General features: G+C 38.9%; 3 protein-coding genes across 4 annotated transcripts in view; 1 reads left to right on the forward strand and 2 right to left on the reverse strand.

Moving 5' to 3' along the window:
* The window catches only part of LOC145462527 (aflatoxin B1 aldehyde reductase member 2-like), an 8,996-nt gene extending 5,873 nt beyond the window's left edge, over nucleotides 1-3,123 (reverse strand). The window contains exons 1-6 of the mRNA XM_081446054.1: nucleotides 3,086-3,123; nucleotides 2,898-3,006; nucleotides 2,238-2,299; nucleotides 2,016-2,076; nucleotides 762-801; nucleotides 1-46 (exon numbers count right to left, since the gene is read on the reverse strand). The exon at nucleotides 1-46 is cut by the window's left edge and continues 101 nt beyond it. Of these exons, the coding sequence (XP_081302180.1) occupies nucleotides 1-46; nucleotides 762-801; nucleotides 2,016-2,076; nucleotides 2,238-2,299; nucleotides 2,898-2,963 (275 nt within the window). The 5' untranslated portion in view covers nucleotides 2,964-3,006; nucleotides 3,086-3,123. The remainder of the gene's footprint in view (nucleotides 47-761; nucleotides 802-2,015; nucleotides 2,077-2,237; nucleotides 2,300-2,897; nucleotides 3,007-3,085) is intronic.
* Nucleotides 3,095-13,200, forward strand: LOC145462526 (aflatoxin B1 aldehyde reductase member 4-like). Its single transcript, XM_081446052.1, has 13 exons — nucleotides 3,095-3,258; nucleotides 4,008-4,076; nucleotides 6,218-6,279; nucleotides 6,575-6,635; nucleotides 7,897-7,936; nucleotides 8,612-8,758; nucleotides 9,350-9,399; nucleotides 9,702-9,781; nucleotides 10,726-10,792; nucleotides 10,882-10,982; nucleotides 11,398-11,552; nucleotides 12,248-12,328; nucleotides 12,980-13,200. Exons 1-13 carry the CDS (start codon nucleotides 3,181-3,183, stop codon nucleotides 13,045-13,047), a joined length of 1,059 nt encoding a protein of 352 aa, XP_081302178.1. The 5' UTR covers nucleotides 3,095-3,180; the 3' UTR covers nucleotides 13,048-13,200.
* Nucleotides 13,201-13,301: 101 nt separating this feature from the next.
* Nucleotides 13,302-17,978, reverse strand: LOC145462525 (uncharacterized). 2 transcript variants are annotated; one of them, XM_081446050.1, is made up of 2 exons: nucleotides 17,919-17,978; nucleotides 13,302-15,430 (listed from the first exon to the last, which is right to left on the reverse strand). In XM_081446050.1, exons 1-2 carry the CDS (start codon nucleotides 17,974-17,976, stop codon nucleotides 13,872-13,874), a joined length of 1,617 nt encoding a protein of 538 aa, XP_081302176.1. In that variant the 5' UTR covers nucleotides 17,977-17,978; the 3' UTR covers nucleotides 13,302-13,871. The 2 variants fall into 2 exon arrangements, with proteins under 2 accessions (XP_081302176.1, XP_081302177.1); XM_081446051.1 differs by lacking the exon at nucleotides 17,919-17,978 and adding an exon at nucleotides 16,819-17,106.
* Between the last annotated feature and the right edge of the window lie 1,350 nt (nucleotides 17,979-19,328).

A 19,328-nucleotide genomic window follows, 5' to 3' on the forward strand; every position in this document is an offset into this window, starting at 1 on the left:
TTAAGAGATATATTTAACTGTTCCAATACTCTGTCATACTTCAATCCTTTGGATACAAAGGTACACAGCATCAAAACACCTAAAATTTACAGCTCAATAATTTAATTTGGAAGGGGATAAGAGAGGCCTTCCAAGGGGTAAAAGCAACATGACCCTGAAAACTAGTGACACAGGAATTGCTAATCAGTGACAAGCGAATTGAATGCACTGTTAAAATTCGACCGTGACATGAAAAGCACTGGAAAAGACAGCAACATTGACCCTTTTTGACTTTTTGCCTTTTTAGAAATTGTATTCCCTTGTAAAGTCTGTAAATGTCAGAAACTTGTGTGCTTTTCCAGTGAATAAGCTCTATTTTAGCGACAGCAACATATGATTTCATGCAGAAAAGAGACAGTGACGTTTACTTCCCTGGTTTAGGCGACATTGGTACATAAAAGGATGCAACATGGTGACACGGCTACCCCCCTTGGAAGGCCTCATAAGATGGTTGATCAGAAAATCCATGGAAGTGACTGCAGCGGTGGTGGTAAAGTTTCCTCACTGGAATATACCGACATCTGATAAGGACTAAAATACTTAAGTTCTTTATAGCTGAATTTATGAGAAGAATATAATATTTCAACACTGAATCTATGATTTTGTGGGCATGACAGTAATGTGTAATTAAATAAACACGATTTTAAAAATGATTTCTAATAGTTTCATAGGGAGAAAGAAATTGTTACAAATATACAAACTAGAAACTATCTAGAACACACCTTCTCCACTCCATGGATTGGCCTTTGTGGCAAGAAATACCTACAATCAGTGAAACAAGATTTGATGTAATTATATTTAAAATATGTTAACTAAGCCGTTATAACCATGCAGGCCCCAGTTGATCAAAGGCTGGATAATGCTATCCACCACTTAAACCACTTTCCAATGGATAAGTGTTAACAAAACAAACCATGCTGTCTGCTGGATAGTGATTTATCCAGTGGATAGCATTATCCACCTTTCAAACAGCCCAGGCCAGCAGTTTAAATGCAGAAGGAATGACTTATTGGACATTGTAAATGGTTTGAACCCAGCAGTATCAGTAGTTCATATAGTGTGATCGTTCAGGTGAGTGTAGTTCCGAAAAGAACTGTTGTTGGTGACTGACATTTCAACAACCTGAGCGGAAGTCATCTTCAGAGTCAAGTGAAGATGACTTCCGCTCAGGTTGTCGAAACGTCAGTCACCAATAACAGTTCTTTTCAGAACTACACTCACCCAGATGATCACACTATACGACCTAATTGGACATCTGTGAATAATTGGTTTGAAAATGCAATAAAATATAGTGCTTTTAAAATATTTATTCAAATAGTGGGAGGTGGCATGATCTAAACTTCAGTATGTTAGACTATAGATCGAGCAACCCAGGATCGTTGTTGTATTCAAGGGCACTAGACACGTTATGCCTATAGTGCCTCAGGTGTCTCCACCAAGCAGTATAAATAATTTCTGGTAAGTTGTCTGTTCTGATGAGGGGTGTAGAGTGCATTTCTCATAGAGTACACACTGGGAAGATAGGGGCATACTCCACCCCTCCCCAGAAATATTTATTTTTAGGGTTTGGAAATGCCATTTTCCATGTCTTCCAGGGAACAGTTTCATAAATCAAAACATGGAAAAACATTGAGTATAATTAAGGATAATTGATTGCTGGTTTAATAGGAGAGACTAGAGACTGTTAAACCAGCTGATTTCTGGAGGTACGCACATACCTTCTTATATTCTTGCTACCCCTCTCAGGTCAGAGAGGTGGTAATAAAAATCATAAGGCTCCCAGAAAATCTTGGGTATCTGAAATTTTAACCTGATCTTGAAATCTCAGAAACCTATCTTGTTTTTTGCTTTTTCATTTGTCTTCGAGTCTAACATCATTTTACTTTTCTGCAAATGTGTAGGTAAAATTAATTATAAACTAAATAATCAGTTGAAATATACACTGAATATAGTATGTAATTTTATAGTAGTTTTACCTTGGGATCTTTGAGAATGTCAATGTCACTCAAACATTCTTCACTCTTTCCTTCAGCATACCTTTAAATGGACATTTTCTTTTCATCATATGACATACTTGGAGATAGTATAGACTTGAGCAAAATTAATTTGACACCTGAATAACTTGAGCTGCCTGCTTTTAAGTGAATGTAGGTATTGTAACATCAGCTGTAGCTATTATGAATTAAAGTAATACTTACATATAAGCTGTGTCAAATTCATATACACCATTATCCATACAAACTTTAACAAACTCTTTTGCCTGCAAATAATTTTATAATGTTAGTAATTCTTTTATTTGTAAAAAATAGAGGATATTACATGGCGGCGTGTAATATAGCCAATCAGAGAATGGCATGCATCAGTGATAGAATGCTATTCAGATTTACACTAAAACCCATTAGTATAAATCTACTAGCATTCTATCACAAATGCTATCCTCTGATAGGCTGCACTACTCACCATCTATTCTGTTGTTGCATTCGACGAATTGGGGATGAAATCGAGGAAGAAATTGCATAAACGGGTTGGGTGAGCTTACCGGTAATTTAGATCTCACTCTCACTTACGTCCACGACCAGAACATTTTGTCACTTTGTTAAACTGTTTTATGTGAATGCTACACGAGAATTAAATCTGAAGGATGACAAATTCTCTCTTACTAGCAGAATAGATTATTCGATCTCGACCTCGTCAACTATCACGCGATAGAAATCTCGAGCTCATAATCTAATTGCAGAAAACGTTTTCTATTTCTTAAATTAATGTTACTGCTGTACAAGTTACTGAAGGTTTCTCATAGGCAAGAACACATATCCCTCTTGAGTAAAAGTACTGCACACTGCATGCTGCATACAGACCTGGACTGTAATTCGCCTTCCAATGTCTGAACATCCAACTGACGTTTTTACACGAACAGTCGCCATCTTCAAATAGGAATTTCACCTCAAAACAGTTCGAAAAAGTAAACTATGGTAATAAATTAACGACAGGCTACAATGCAGAGAAGAAATCGTGTTAACACTACACATAAAAACATGACAAAAACCTCACACGATCACCCCGTCCCACGCTGCTACACACCACACCGCAGGGACTGGGGCAATTGTTCGGGTGTCACGCTTTTAGTAATGTCACGCACTCATGTTGTCTCGCGTGGGGTTTAGCTTTAGGATCACCTTCTTGCCAGTATCAAACCTCTTTTCTCGGCACCTCACTAAGGTACAGTTAAACACCTTTTATTAATGGATGTGAAATGTTACTTAACATGTCACGAGCTTCAAGAGTGACCTAAAGAAAAGTCATCATTGACTAGCACAAGCAAAAAAGCTACGAGTTATCATTTTTCATGTGTGCTTGTATGTACGGAATTTCATGCTAACGTGATTGGGCCATTCCATTTAATATCCGCACTCCCCCCTATTGAGGTATTACTTGAAACCCCCCCCCCCCCCTCAGATATCATTTATTGAGAGGGTAAGCCTTGGATTTAGATAAATTGGCCACCCCCCCGGAAATTTTGCGACTTTAATTTTCGCACTTGCAAATCTCTTCAGACGTCTTCAACATATCATTTATCGGGGAAAATGATATAAATGATATCTGAGGGGGGTTTCAAGTAATACCTCAATAGGGGGAGTGCGGATATTAAATGGAATGGCCCATTGATTATAGAACGAGAATCAGTCCTATATATTCAGCATTGAATTTGTACTTACATGGTAAATGTCGTAAGTACAAGACTTAGCTTATTTGTATTCAAAACATAACTAATGTAATATCTTAAAAGATGTACAGTACAAAAATAAACGAACCTCATGTCCCATGAAAACTTCTTCCCCAGTTGACAAACCACAAACTTCTCCCCTCCCCTTTCAACCGTCAAGTACTCTCCAGTGTGTTAAATTATGTTGTGCCTAGTATTTAAGAAAAGCCCTTTTGAGGTTTTAGTTTCTTATTTTTATTTCCAGATGGCCTCTGCTCCTGTGAAGACATCTATTGGATGTATGGAATTTGGAAGGCAATGCCCTCCAGACCAGGTGTGGTGTGGTATAGTGACTATAGTTATGTCTCTGTAAGGTTATTTTTTTAGACCAATGCACTTTATTCCTGTGTGTCATCTCACCTTCAGTAAATTGGTAGTAACATGTTAGGATGATAGCACAGTTAAGCCCTGGGGGTCTCCCCTATGAAAAGGTTGGCGATGCTTGTCGGAAAATTTGAATTAAACCTCTTAAGGTCATTCCACTGAAATAGAACCTGCACTGAGATTTTTGTGAAACTTTGCCTATTGATTGTTCATATTATAGGAACTTTAATTTTGAAATAAAAATGAGGGGTCCCCATGTTCGTTTAGGAGCAACAGCACCTTGTTTATACGCAATAAATCCTTATAATAGCACTATGATTGTCGTCACGATTGCTTGCTAAATTCATGTTTCCTACGATTGTTTTTTGTTCTACACTGAGAATTGGTCCATATTTATTTTACACAGAGAAATTTTTTACTCAATTCAAAACAACAGGAAAAAATGATAGGTCACCATACTCATTTGCGAGAAAAGGACGATTTACCTCTATGGTGAGGTCCAGCTGTGAAGAAAAAGCCGCCATTTTTTAATGCGACCGCACTAATCACGCGTGAAATTATGCGCAGTAGGGATGTGCAATGCAATACTGGGGAATAACCTTAAGGTATCTCAAAACATTTTCCAGCACTTTCCTAGACTTTCATAGGTCATTATAACACTCTTTAGCAGTTGATGCAACAATCATGGTATAAAAAACTGCCCAATCATTGGTGAACACCTTGTTCTCATTTTCGTGTCACAATAGGTTACCATAGCAACAGCATCACCTATTACAAACACCCATAATGGTGAAATTTTTTATATTATCAAAGTTTGATTAGCAGGATAAGATGCAGCTTTTGGCAAAGTTTTTAAAAAATCTGTACATGGGATTCAGAGCTAACTTAAAGATTTAACAATTTAATGTGGCTCTGAACCCTGTGTACAGAATTGGTTAAAACTTTGCCAAAAGCTGCAACTTATCCTGCTATTCAAAATTTGATAATATAAAAAGAAAATATACCTTGATGTTTTGAAATATATACTTAAAGCTAAAATCAAGGGTATTTTAGCAGGTCGTACTGTTGCTATAGTAACCTGTTGTGTTGCAAAAAGGATAACAGTGTGTTCACCAATGACTGGGCAGTTTTTTTATACCATGATTGTGGTATGAGCTAATAAAGAATGGTAATAATGACCTATCAAAATCTAAGTCTTGGTAAGCACTTGAAATTGTTTTGAGCCACCTTAAAACAGAATAGGCTGGATTATCAGCCACTGTTCAGGAAAAGAACTCCTGTTATTAGACTGGAAATGAGAGCGTGGGGAAATCAAGCCCAAAAAATGGAAACAAGAGCATTTTTATTAGTATTTCTTCAAGTGCACCCTAAAAGATACTTTGACAGCTAAAAATAGTGGTGTTTTGTCATGAACATCCTAAGTGAGGCCAGAATCCTCAATTTATACCCCTAAGTGAGATGACAAGCATCCCCGACCTTTTTATATTGGAGTCCCCCAGGAGTTAAGTATTTTTTCTGAGACGTGCAATTCCAGATCCACCCAATTTTACGGACTATAATTTGTTAAAAAAATTTAGTGACCAAAAGCAATTTAATATAAAGAAATTCATTTAGTTAGTTGAGGAATGTTGGTGCAGACTAACTGGAGCCCTCTTCTGATTGGAAGTGTTTTCATATAACTCATGAGGAGCTGGTTGATGTCAAGTATTCCCTTTATGAAATGTTCAAGAAATTTCGCATGAATAGACTTGCAATGTAAGCATCTGTAGGCCCCATGTGTCATAACTTGATAAATATGTGTGTGGCATATAAGGTAAATCCTCCACTTAATGGAGATTAGGGCTGTCATTAAGTTTTGAGTCACCTTGCTGTTGCCTTGATCTTTAAACTCATAAAAAAAAGCATAAAAAACTTTACACCCATAAAAAGTCTCATATCATCATCTCAAAAGCAGGCTAGTTCAAGGGCTTGTCAAGCATACGCAGCTGTTAAAAGTGTTATGGGTTATGGCTGGCAATGACAGTGCCTGAGAACTTAATGTTTAATATAATTTGTTACTAAAACTGTTATTATCCTGTAATAATATTGCAGGCAAAAGAGTTTGTTAACATTTGTATGGAGAATGGTGTTTATGATTTTGACACTGCTTATGTGTAAGTATAAATTTTAGCGTTTTCTTCTTCACCTTAAGTGAATCATGGTGAATGTGTTTCAAATTGAAGAAAGTAATTTGGAAATTTTAATGTTATCACTAAGACTAGTTTGCAAAAATAATGAAGAAGACAAAGCAAATTAGCCTGTGCTCTAAAATCTAAAATAAAGTGTTGAAGTTTTTCTTGCTACCTTGGTGTACCAGTCACAAGATATTATGGCCATTTTTACCCTGAATCCAGAGAATTAACATAGTAAGTTTCTATTTCGTGATTTATATTCTGAATTAAATTAAAGGTACAGCAATGGAAAGAGTGAGGAGATTATGGGAGACATGGACAGTCTTAAAGATCCCAAGGTAAATATTTTTGTTGCATGTATAGATTTCAACTTATTCATTTACTTATAGATATCTTAGTGATGGTTTCTAAAGGCATCTAAGCTACAGCAGGAAGACAACACTTCAAAATACAGCCAACCTCTTGTTATTGACAGCTCCAAAATACAGACACCTCAGTTAATAGCATGGAAACTTCTGTCATCAGGGGTGGAACTGTTCCAGTCTCCACCATTTTACGGAAATCAGTCACTCACAGATTTTTCAGAAATATGTTGACTCAGAAACTGTGGAAAGTGACTTATAGAGTTAAAATCCAAAGCAGTTCCTGGGGAAGCATGGCCTGAGACCCCTCTAGAAGATTGCACCTGCAGCACTTGTTGTTTTGGAAATCAGTCATCATTTATCCCAGATCAATGCCTGATACAGACACTCAGTTCTGCCTCTTTGGTGTGGTAGTACTTTACTTGCATAACAAGTCATTGAGGGCAATAAAATTTAAACAGATTGAATCAGGCAATGATTTTGAAAAGTTGAGTAAACAACAATATTTCCGCTAGCAATTCTGTTCCTATGAGCTGAGAGTTGTTTGAGAACCCAGGGGATACACACTGATAGTTTTAAAGCGACAGGGTTGTACAAAGGTATATCTCTGTAGAGCTGGTCATTATTAGTAATCTTTTAATTAAGTTGAAGTTCACAAACACTAAGCTGCAATCGTGGACAAAAGTCCTTGGGAAACTTACGTGATTTAACGAATTGTATGTGTTTTACTACTGAAGTTTGAAAAAAGCGCTGCTTTCCTTTCAAAAACGTGTTACTGTTCCCCCTCCCCACCCAATACAAAGTTGAAAATCAGAAGGAATTGCAGGTAGTAGTTTTCAACATTGTATGGGGGGTGGGGTGGGGGTGAGGGGCGCAGTTAGGCAGGTGAAGTTGTATTCGTGTCTGGCATGTGTGCAAAAGCGCCAAAAGTGCAAATTTGTCTCAAGACTTTTGTCCATGATTGTGGCTCATTGACAAACCCAGCCAGCTTGTCTGGCCTTTACACCTTCAAAGGAACAAAAAGTGTTTGTTTCCTCGTGAAATTGCAGCTGGCTACAAACTCTATTCAGTCTGTTAAATTAACCAGCAGACAGCTCTTAGCTACATTCCTAAGTTCATCAGGCCTTTGTTTCACAGGAAGAGAATTGACAGGTCACTCTCTAGTAACTCTAACTAGTAAATCACAAGGACATTTTAAAATTTTAGTTGATTTAACCAGTTTCACTTTTTGATTTAGGCATTCATTGCCACAAAGGCAAGTCCATGGAATGACAAAGGTCTGTTTAGTTGGTGTAGTATACGTGTATATGTAACTTATCAATTTATTTTATTCATCTATGTGGCATCAAGGTGAAAGTATTTATTGGAAAATCCATTACCACGATCTTAAGGACATTTATTTATTTATTTATCTATTTATCTATTTATTTATTTATTGCCACACACTTATATTATTTACAATACATATACGTACATTAATTACAATTCTAAAACAACTACTTACTCTACTTACAGTACTACATTTACTTACACTTCATTACAATACTCGTCTAATGCCTATCTACATATTACCCAAAACGTTACATTACATTGCATCAAGGTGAAAGTATTTATTGGAAAAGCCATTACCATGATCTTAATGACATACTCAGTAAAATGTACTCAGCCTTATTGATCTCGCACTCACACTTGGGCAGTAATAACCCATAATTTCTGTCCCCAGTCCTTGTCTGGACATCAAGGCTGTATGTCAGCTATTACATACTAGGAAAGAAAGAGCAATTAAATTGGAAAATAAATTTTGGTTGAAATTGAGGAGATTTTTAAGCTTTTATTTTAAGTTAGGTAGTAGTTCAATTTTACCCTTGGTAGATTTAGGTATTTTCATTTTTTGTGGTCTGTGCAGGTACCATACCTGAACCATAGCATGTACTATTATTTGCTCGAATTAGGTCTTAAGTATGACAAAGTGCTGGAACAGTTGAATGAATCTCTCAGAAGACTGAAAAAAGACACTGTGGAGTTATTTTACCTCCATGCTCCAGATCACAACACGCCTATCGAGGAAACACTTTCAGCTGTTAATCATCTCTATAAAGGTAAGTATAGGACATTCTATTGGATCATTTATCAAAGATGTCCACTTATGGGGATGTGCCCACATCTACCTTTAGGACATGCATGTGTCGTAGGTCAAAATGAAATTCAGGTTAAAATGATTTTAACCTAGTTTGATTCTCAATTTTCGTTGACTTCTAACCTTAATTATTCATGATCCATGAATAATTAGGGTTAAGAGACAAAGGAATTTCATTTTAACCTGAGTTTTATGTTGACCTACAACACATACATGCACCTGTACAAGGTACCCTTATCCACCTACAGAAGATGCCCACATCTCCCTATAGGAGGTGCCACATTTACTTACAGGAAGTGGCTACCTCCATGTATAGGAGATGCCATATTAAACTACAGGAGGTGCCTACATCCACCTAAACTAGAGGAGGTGCCCACCTATAAGAGGTTCCCCCATCCACCTGTTGAAGTGCTTATATAGTCATCTCCAAAGATGAGTTACTTAGTCACAAAAGTTTGGTTTTTATTTTTATTTTTAACTTTTTAGCCTCACACATAGCATTTTAGATCTTAGCAAATATTATGGACGATAACTTCTTTATTGCATGTTTCAGAGGGTAAATTTAAATCCTTTGGCCTGTCCAATTATTCTGCATGGCAAGTGGTAAGTGTTCTAATATAGCTTAAGGTATTTTAATTGGTTACATCGTGTAGCTGCCCCCAAAAGAAATGTCCAGTATTGCTTTACAAAACCTAGTAAATATTTGACAGTAGTTATGATAAAGTTTAGTAAAATTCAAGACAAAGAAAAGTACAAGATTTAAGTTAAAAATGAATTATTTATTAAGCAACTTTTTAAGAAAAATTCTTCAGAAGAGCCCTTTGTTAACTTATTTGTTTAGAACCATTAATTACATTTTAGCTTGTAGTCAGACATTTACCTATTTCTATTTTTATGCCAATCAGGCAGAGATTTATTATCTGTGCAAAATGAATAACTATCCATTACCAACTGTATACCAAGGAATGTACAATCCTGTCACAAGGTGAGTGCAAACATGTAAAGTGATCTACAAGATTCTTGATTGCAAGAAGCGAGCCAGCAGTATTCAATGATGGGGAAAGTGGCCCCTGTCTATTGGCCTCCCTTCAGCTCTGCCAACCTTAAACCAGCTCCCTCCACAAGGAGGGGTGGAGGGGCGGCACTCCGAGAAAAATTGAGTGGGGTGTGTGGTGCAAAACCCTTACTTTATTTATGGCCAAAATCTGCGATTTTTCGTGCCCTATTTATGACCTGACCAAAAATTCGATACCCTATTTATGACCTGACCCTAAATCAATGCCCTGTTTCAGACCTGCCGTGTACTTAGTTCCCTAGTGCAGACCGATGTTAAAGGCTTTTGTTGATCGGTCTTATCGATAATGATGAAAAAGTAGCTTCTTCTAAAAAACATACCCAATTCAAGACTAGAGTACAAAAACCATACCCTTTTTATGACCAAAACTAAAATTGATACCCTATTTATGACCAAAACGGATGAAAAACCATAACCTATATATAAGGGAGTACCTCCCCCCCCCCCCCCAACCTGGGACCATAGGTTGGTGCGGAGTTAATGTGTTGATGAAAAAAGTTCAAAGTAGCGTTCTGTCTCGCTAATAATGTACATTAGAACACAAATTATCACAATGATATGGCCACCGGTGTGTCTTTCCCCACTGGGACTAATCGTTCGTAATGTACACTAATCTCGATTACTAGCCGCTGCTCGGAAAGGGAGCCCGCGCTCTTCCCTCTTCTCGGGTAGGGACGTGGTCGGGACTCGAGAGAGCGGCGGAAATCGAGGCTAGTATATCCCGGCATGTTAATTTGATTTAACATTCAACTATGAGGACCATCAACTTTTTATCCAGTTGACGCTGAGAGCAACTTTTCAGGTATTTGTCTTTTATAGTTTCTGTTTTGAAATAGGATTTTGCTTCTTTTCAGAGATGTAGAAAAGGAACTCTTTCCGTGTCTGAGAAGATTTGGAATAGCTTTCTATGCTTACAACCCAGTAAGTACCTCCTACAACTTCGATATGGCCCTAGAGACCTTGACATAGCAATTCACATAACCAAATTGTTGTCTCTTTTTGTGTTGTAGCTTGCTGGTGGGTTATTAACTGGAAAACATCGTTACGAAGACAGAGATAGCGGCAAGATTCAGCATGGCCGTTACGCTGGTACTGGCCCTTGGGCTGATGTGTAAGTTGACGTAGATATCCGATAATTTCTGAAGATTTTCCGAAACGTTATCGCCGGAGTGTTACTAGCCGGTTCATCCGCGAGAAATTCCGTTTCGACTGGACCCGAAAACATTCCATACTGATGGTGTCAGCTGCTTATCAGAGATCCGTGATTGGTTGTTTCTCAGTTAGGAATTTTTGTGCGCTGGTATCAACCAATCGGAATACAGGGATCGACCAGTGTGGAATTTGTCGGGTTGAGTCTGAAACGCATTTCAAGCAAGTTGCGATTTCTTTTCGTTGTGTTGAGAGGGCATCGGTCACTGCTGTCTTCTGATAAGCAGAGTATGATGGGAACCTAATTCTAACTCGTATTCAGTTTTTTTTTTTTTTTTTTTTTGTACAATCCAAGATTAATTTCATTTGTTTTTCAGCTACGTGAAGCGTTTTTGGAAGAAGCCCTTGTTTGATTTACTTGACAAACTCAAGGTAACATTGGATCGCATTTACGGCGAAGGAAAAGTGTCCTTGATTGATGCAACCCTTCGATGGATGTACCATCATTCCCATATGGATGGTGCTCATGGAGGTACTTACTCTCTTTCTTTGTTCTCAGCCTTTCCTCAACTTATTTAAAAGACGTTCCCAAATAACTATAGATTGCTTTATTCTCCTCGCACTTGCCAATAGCTTGCTAGTTTGAATTACCTGATTCGCCTGTGATTTAATATGTAGGTATGATCAGTTTGTCGCCACATAAAAGTTTCTCTGGAGAACTTCGTTCTTTAACAAACGGTCACTGTTGTCGAAATGGAAGGATTAGTGTTAATATACAGTTTAATCTCTATCCACGCACTGGACAAGCTTCAGTTGTCCTAGATAGAGCTCTCAGCTGCTTTCAAATTATTTCTGCGGACATGATTGATTAAGAGCTTGTAAGCGTGCAGTTTTCTTTATCGTTGACTGTCTTGCCTTGCCATGTCCATGAAATTCACAGCAAGAAGCTACGGTCAGGAGAAACAGTTGCGTTTTCGTAAATCCTCGCATAGGAACATTACATACCATCTGAAGTTTACTATTTTTATTAACCAGTCCGAAGGTTGGACAAGCGTTTCCAAACAACCGAAAGATGTCACGTAAGCCTTTCGTCATAACCATTCGTCTTGTTACTAAGCAACATCTCGTACGAAAACTTAGTGCTCAGTCTCAGAGAGCCGCGGACTAGGTCTCGGAGAATGCAATACGAGAGAAAAGTTACTCTCGCTAATCATTTTGTTGTTTCAGATGCTGTTATTCTTGGGGCGTCCTCTGTCAAGCACTTGGAGGAAAACATCAAGAGTACGAAACACGGGCCCTTACATGAAGGTAAGCACAAAGGAACAGTCTGAAAAAACGAGTTTTGTCCTAAAAGACATCTTCAGTGAAGTCATGGTTTGCTTGGGTGCGCAGGGCTGTGGCCTGTAAATGTGACCTGCAAAAGATACCTGTCTAAATTGGCTCAGTCTTCCCCAGTCTCAAACATTCATGTTCCTCGTCATTATGTTTTGGTTGCTTCTTTGGTGTTTCTGGGGCCCATAACCAAAATTGACCAATCAGAACGCCTTATTAATTGCCGCTCCAATATTTTCTGAGTAATGGACCAAGTAACTTTACTATCAGTTCCTCTTCAATTACAAAGACATGTAATAAACTTATTATTAACCAAGCTTTGCCTGGGACCATACCTGGAGAGCATCAGCCTTCCGTCTTTTCTGTGCGGACTTCGCTGTGCTTGATCTGCACTGTCAAGACCTAAGGCGGATATTATCCCAATACAGCCTACGTGCTCGGTCGATGAAATACATACCTCACATGGCAGGTAGAGCAGATGTACAACTGAAATGTGGCCAGTACTTGGGTGAACGTCATAAATTCATCGAGTCATAAATCACCTGTTTTGTTTTTTCAACTGAGCTGATATCGTGCGTGTTATTTGATTTTCGTATAATCTGATTTTTTTCTCTCTCTTCTCTGCAGATGTGGTCAAAATATTTGAAGAGACCTGGGGTGAAATAAAGAGCGACTGTCCATTGTATTTCCGCTGAAATGACCTTACGACCACTCCAGGCTCACCGAATGCGTCTCAATTTGGTGACAACATTTTTCATTAGTACAGAAATGATAAGTGGGGTGACTGAGCAAAGCTTAAGCTATAGAAGATTAAGGTTCGTAACAAAGTCCGTTGAAGAATTTGTAGTCGTACTTCTTTCGGTTTCATATTTCACGGACAGATCAAACAGGCGCTTATGTCCGCTTTAGAAAGAAATAAAGTAAAGATCTGAATTGCTGCCAGGACTGGTTTTGAGTGTACTGGTGGAGTATTTTATTCCAATTATAGAAAGTAAGCAATAGTATAGAGCGGGTATTTTAGTAGGGACTGGTAGTGCTCAATTTATTTGAGCTTTGTGAAAAAAAAAAAAATTATTTTAGGCACCTCACGTACTAAAGTCTTTTAACCAATCAGAGCCGTAGTAGATGCGATCTTCTTAGCTAACTGGCTTGATTTAAAGCATCGTGTTACAGCTCATCATTAGTGTTGTTTGTATGAGTCAGGGTCACGCGGCAAAAAATGAAAGCAAGTTTGACCCACCGACAAGTTTGTACTGATTCACTGTGTTCCCTACAGGTATTTCTCTTGGATAGTAAACTGCAATGAAAAACATCTGATGAAAAAGCATTTTTAAGTTCATCTGTGAACAGTTTCCGTTTAACAATGAAACAACGTCATTATTGCTTTGAAAGGCCTATTAATTATTGGCAACGCACCATTAAGTCAGTAGTGGTATTAAGAATTGTCCTTCTTTGAAAATGTCACTCGAGTATTTTATTAAGTACTTTAAAGCATATGTTTGCAATTCTGGTTTCCTAATCAGTCGTCCTTGAAAAGTTCCTCAATGTCCGGTGCTACATATTCTGTTGGCTGGCGTTCCTCCGCCTCCACTTTTTCGTCGATCAAATTTTCGTCCGGAGCAGATTCTTGCACAACTTCCATAGTAGGCAGCTCGAGGAGGTCTTCAATGGGTATTCCTGCTTTCTCTTTCTCTGGTTCAGCAATCTCCAGAGCCTTGTGGTATCGTGGTTTTCTACGGACTTCCATCACCACAATCTCTTCTTCGAATTCGTCTACCTCCCCATCGTCATCATCCTCGTCGTCTTCGTCTTCGTCTTCTTCATCAGCCGCCTGGGGCGGTGCCGGTTTTTCTTCTGTTTTCTCTGGTTTTTCCTCATCTCCTTTCTCCTTCTCCTTGACCACATCACCAAGAGTTAGTATAGAGATAACCAGTTTGTCCCGTTTGGCGACTTCGGGGTGGATCCTACTCTCATTGACACTCGGTTCCAGGTCCTTCTCTTTCTGGTTGTAATCACTGGAATATTTCAAGTGAATATTGATGTCGGACATTTCAGCGGTTTTGTCCTTTGTCTCAGGCGATGACTGTTCCACCATCCACTCTGGCATGTTAATTTGGGATTTCTCCTTCTTGACAACCATTATCGGGTCCTCGCCGCCATGGCTAGAAGTCTTCGTAGAGCGCTCGACTATTGTCGTTCCTCCGTCGCCACCTCCGATCGTCTTAGTTATGACTGAACGCTGGTAAACGGTGTTAGTGCCAGGGTTGTCATCTGCAGACGTGCCAGTTGTGATGGTGGTATGCCCTCTTCTCTCAAACATGTTGATGTTGTGTGTTTGAAAAGGCTGGCCTTTGATATGTACCTTAACACGGTTCTCTTGCGTTGCAGGGGGCTTGTTACCAAATTGAAGGAACACTTCTTTCTCCTCGATAGCGCGGGGGTTGGTCTCAAATTGAAGCTTGGTGTGCTCCTCTGAAGGGCGTGGCATACCTCCTCCAAAATTGATCAAAATCTTGTCTGGGTCGTGGCCCCCGCTCTTGATCTCTGTGGTCTCACTAGTGACGTTACTAGGCCCGTTCTTTGAGCTTATCCTCGTGGAAGTCGTCGTTATCGTCTTCACGATTCGTCGAATACGTCGGCCGTTCTCATCCACGTACTCCCTCACTTCAGTATTCTCGTCCGTGTCGCCTCCAGCTTGACCATTTTCTTTCTGTAGTGTCTCGAGTGTCAGATGTTTTGGTTCACTATCGTCAGACGATGTTTTAGTAGATGTTGTTGTTACGGTTTTTGTGACCACCCGTCGAACTTTCATCCCGTTTTCATCGACATACTCCTCCATATCCTCACCAATGCCTTCGTCTTTATCGCTGTGACTAGATTCAGAGCCGTCCTCTGTTTCGGGTTTCACTTTCGTCTCCTCGGTGTCTTTCTCTGCATTTTCTTGCAGCTCTTCAGGTTTCAATAAATTCACGTTTTCGTCGGGGTTGTTCGGAGATTTGGCGCTGGCGTAGGCGACTTTAACGCGTTTTTCTTCTGGTTCCCCGCGTAAACAACACGGGCAACACCACCTTATACAGGCTGAGGGAAATAATAAGAATACAACTATTATTAAAAAGAACAGCTCACTAGAAAACTGAGCAGCGTTAACTATTTAAAACAGTAATAACAAACAATTTAATTGGTTTTTGAGCGGTTGCTACTCCTCGCATTTTTTGGCAACCACTGATTCGTCTCGCGAAGTTGCTGGAATTGCTTCCAGAAGTTCTCTATGAGGCGTTAATTTAATAGCCTGCGAGCGCAGACGTATTTCCGGCTGTCGCTTGTCTCCGCCGAACATAACGTCTGCGAACCCGAGCCAGGAAACGATTTCTGTGACGTGGGAATTTTAAGCCAATCACAGTGTAGCTCAAGTAGCCCCAGAACTACTGCGCGAGGTATTCACTGCAAGGAGCACTCGAGTTTCAGTCAATTATGGAATCTGATTGGCCAAGGAGAAACAAAAGTCATTACGTCACAGAAATCGTTTCCTGGCTCGGGTTCGCAGACGTTATTTTCGGTGGAGACAAGCGACAGCCGAAATACGTCTGCGTTCGCAGGCTATCAGTTTTTAAAAATGTTATGTCTTCTTTAACCAGCCCTATCATGCAGAAATGTTACGTTGTTTTCGAAGCACTTAAAGTGTCAAAAGGAGTATTAAACCCTCACTTTACTTAAGTCTAAAAGATAAACATTTGGTTTTCAAAACACGTCTAACTTAATAAAACATATTGCCTCGGAGAGATCATGCTCGGCTAACGGAACGTGATGTCTTCCTAAATTATCCTATTTTAATTTGTCTTCAGTGAAGCATATAGGGCGACCTTGAACAATATAAGTCGTGAAAAGTTTGGAAAAGTTTCAAACAACCAAACAATAGACAGCCTAAAAATAACTCAAGTGTTTGAAACGTCCCTTCGCAAGAAACATTAAACTAAAAGCTCTTAACTAACGTGACTTATTAGAAAGTTGCAAAGATAACCCACGCTATCGAAGGTAATCGTGCGATATCGTTTAACTAGTCTTGCAGTTTGAATACAAATAAATCTTGCACGTTGTATGCCTTCACCTTGTTAAGCAATGCGACTGACCTCCAAAAAGAATTTGATAAATTCTAATCCTCTTATCAAGTTGGGAAATTGGTTGTGAATTTATTTCTGAAACTAGCCTGTAGATAGCCCTTGCGCTGTTTAATGTGAAAAACAACGGACTATTAAGCGCGAGACAATAACAAAGTGATTCAAAAATGTCGAAGTTTCCAAACAGTTCGCGACATTGTCGTGGGAACTAGCTCTCAAAGTTGAATATAAGCGCAAGGATTTAGCATAAGTTTCCTGGATATCGTAGCGCTCAAAAATCTTCCACTTGCTGTAATAAAAACGCAATTTCCTTTTCGTAAAGAGCGGAATAATAACGAATTTAAAACGTACCTTTCATCGTGAATCACGGTTAAGTGTTACGCTGCAGTGACTGAGCAAAACCGCGTGCGAATTAAGTGTGGCGAGTGAGCAACAAGCTACCCGCAGTTTTGCTATATAAACTAACGGATGTCGTGACTTCCTCTCGATCGGAATTTGTTTTTCGTGATCTCGCTGTATCGTGTTACCAAATAACACGATTCCGTCAGTCCAGAATGGAAAAGGCGCGGTTTTTACAGCATTGGTTTGAATAATTGTGCGCAATTTTAATATTAAGTAGCGAACAAAGCACTGATGCGTGTTCAAAACTGCGCAAAAATTTTGGATTATGCAAAGTTTCTATTTGTATCTTGTCTATAGAATTCCAGGTTCGGAGACTTTCAAAGACCTTCCGATAGTTTGTCCCAGTTAAGGACCATGTACTAAATTACGATATCGTGTGTTTAAAATAACAGCACTGCGGGACTTGGGGCGATTTTTCCCAGACTTGTAAAATCAGTTTACACCCACAATTCTACGCCCTTAAATCTGCATCTAAATATCAACTCCTGTATTCTCATGTAAATTCTTTGTTTAAGTTGTTTCCAGCTAATAAGCACATCGGATGAAATCACCCATGAAGTGGTCGGCTGAAGAACAGAGAAGATCATCGAAAGAGGCTGTCAAAGTTTATTTATTTTCTAGCGAAAATAATTGAATAGTTCGAGGTCTTCGTAGTTCGGTCCAAGGTCCTTTACCACGGATTATAGCAAAGCTATTAGAGATTCCATTGCATGCGAGAGTTGGAAGTACGCTTGACTGCAAAGTCGTTCGTAAATGAAATCGGGAAGTATAGTTTACCATAAATTCACTTTTCAGTGGCAAAGTTCAGTTTACGATAACGTTAAAAGGTGTCTTTACAATAGCGGTCAACTTTGTACCTTATTTATAACTATCAGCAGTGAAATGTGCCTTACATGAATTAACACAAAAATGTCTATTTGTGGACTCACTGCTAACGTAAATAAAAACTGGAATAGCAAGTCAGATTAAATGTTTGAACGATGAAGTTCTTTAAAACTACTGTTACTTGTTCTCAATAAACCAAGCAAACGATGTACATAAAATCTTACCTAAAGGTATTCCAAAACGGTTAGCCGTCTTTCGCGCGACATAACGTCTCGACGACATGTTTAAATATTCTGACTAATCAAAGTTCACTTTTTCAAAGGGAGGAGTAAAAATTATGTATATTAATGTATGCCAGAAAAATCTGCCGCGCATCTGTTGTGCAATATACTTTTAAACCCTTTTGGCTTGGGCGGTTTGTTGCCCCATTTCAAACATTGTGATGATACTCTTGAGAATTCTCGCTTTCAAATTTTGAAATAGTCGCGTGTATATGAATGAATTATTTTTAGATGGATAAAAGAACAATTCTCTAGAGAATATTATGTGGTTTGTAATGAGAAAACATTCCACCCAAGCTAAAAAGGTCTGTTCAGTTGATTTCGCGTCATAAAATTGAGTGTAAATTTGTCGTCTTTGCGACTTGTTTGGTCAGTTTTAAAGCAAACTTAAAAACATCCCAAGGCAAAAGCTTGATGGCAACTCCAATTTGTAAATTGAGTGGCCCTGGATGAATGCATACCTATGCGTAAATAAATGTATTAGACACCGAATGTAAGATAAAGGTGGTTTTGAAATTCGATTTTAACATATAACTAAAGGAAATTCAATTGATGATTGCGTTCATTAATTAACGTTAATGAAGTTTTAAACCATTAAGAACATTGCTTGGAGCACCGAATAACGTTTGGCCACATAACATTTATTTTTAATTACACGAGTCAAGCGGCTCTAACCTCAAAATCAATGGCTCGTCTATTGAAGTTAGGGTGGTGGCTGGTGATCAGTTAAATTTTGATCTCGCGAAGCAGTAGAGGTTGTTCAAAGAACACTGTGAAGTAACGTTCTGAAATTTGCGATTTGCGATCCTACGTTTTGTCCAGTCTCTTATTTGATACAACAGAGAATAACATCCCGGGAATCTGTGATTTAGTATTCCTGTCTGCGTTAACTTAAGTATGTTAGACTTGCAAGTTGAAGCTCGCATACCTGTGTACAGCTACCTGGTTGAAACTCGTTGTAAAGGGAAGGTGAAGGTGTACTGATGACTTTGCTCAACTGAACGAAAACTCTGACTGAAATGATTTGTACTAAATCAAGACCAGTCAGAAACATTTCTCGCCAAGCTTGAACGACAAAATAGCTCAGCCTCGCCTAATTTATTTTGACTACATGGAGTTATTAATTTGCAATAAATGAGTGGTATATTATAGAGGGAGACTAAAGACCTTGTATGATTGTCTGCACCAGGCCTTAGATGCGACAGCTGCGCCCGCAGTACGAGCGGCTCTCCAGCCGAAACGCAACGATGAAAGTCTTTCCTTCGTGACTAACAAAAGTAAAGACAATGCTTAAGTTGTCAATTCGGTCTCCAGCGAGAAAAGTGGCCTGACTTCAATGCCTTTACTGTTAAC

The sequence above is a fragment of the Orbicella franksi genome, chromosome 12 (assembly GCF_964199315.1).
Source record: "Orbicella franksi chromosome 12, jaOrbFran1.1, whole genome shotgun sequence".
NCBI classification, from domain to species: domain Eukaryota; kingdom Metazoa; phylum Cnidaria; class Anthozoa; order Scleractinia; family Merulinidae; genus Orbicella; species Orbicella franksi.

Bases quoted from the DNA above. Each gene is read 5' to 3' on its own strand.
- LOC145462526 (XM_081446052.1), top strand. From the start codon at position 3,181: ATGTTGTCTCGCGTGGGGTTTAGCTTTAGGATCACCTTCTTGCCAGTA. The intron at 6,280-6,574 runs GTAAGTATAAAT...ATTAAATTAAAG, and splicing joins GATTTTGACACTGCTTATGT to GTACAGCAATGGAAAGAGTG. The intron at 10,983-11,397 runs GTAAGTTGACGT...TTTGTTTTTCAG, and splicing joins ACTGGCCCTTGGGCTGATGT to CTACGTGAAGCGTTTTTGGA.
- LOC145462525 (XM_081446050.1), bottom strand. From the start codon at position 17,976: ATGTCGTCGAGACGTTATGTCGCGCGAAAGACGGCTAACCGTTTTGGA. The intron at 15,431-17,918 runs GTAAGATTTTAT...TATTTCCCTCAG, and splicing joins CCGTTTTGGAATACCTTTAG to CCTGTATAAGGTGGTGTTGC.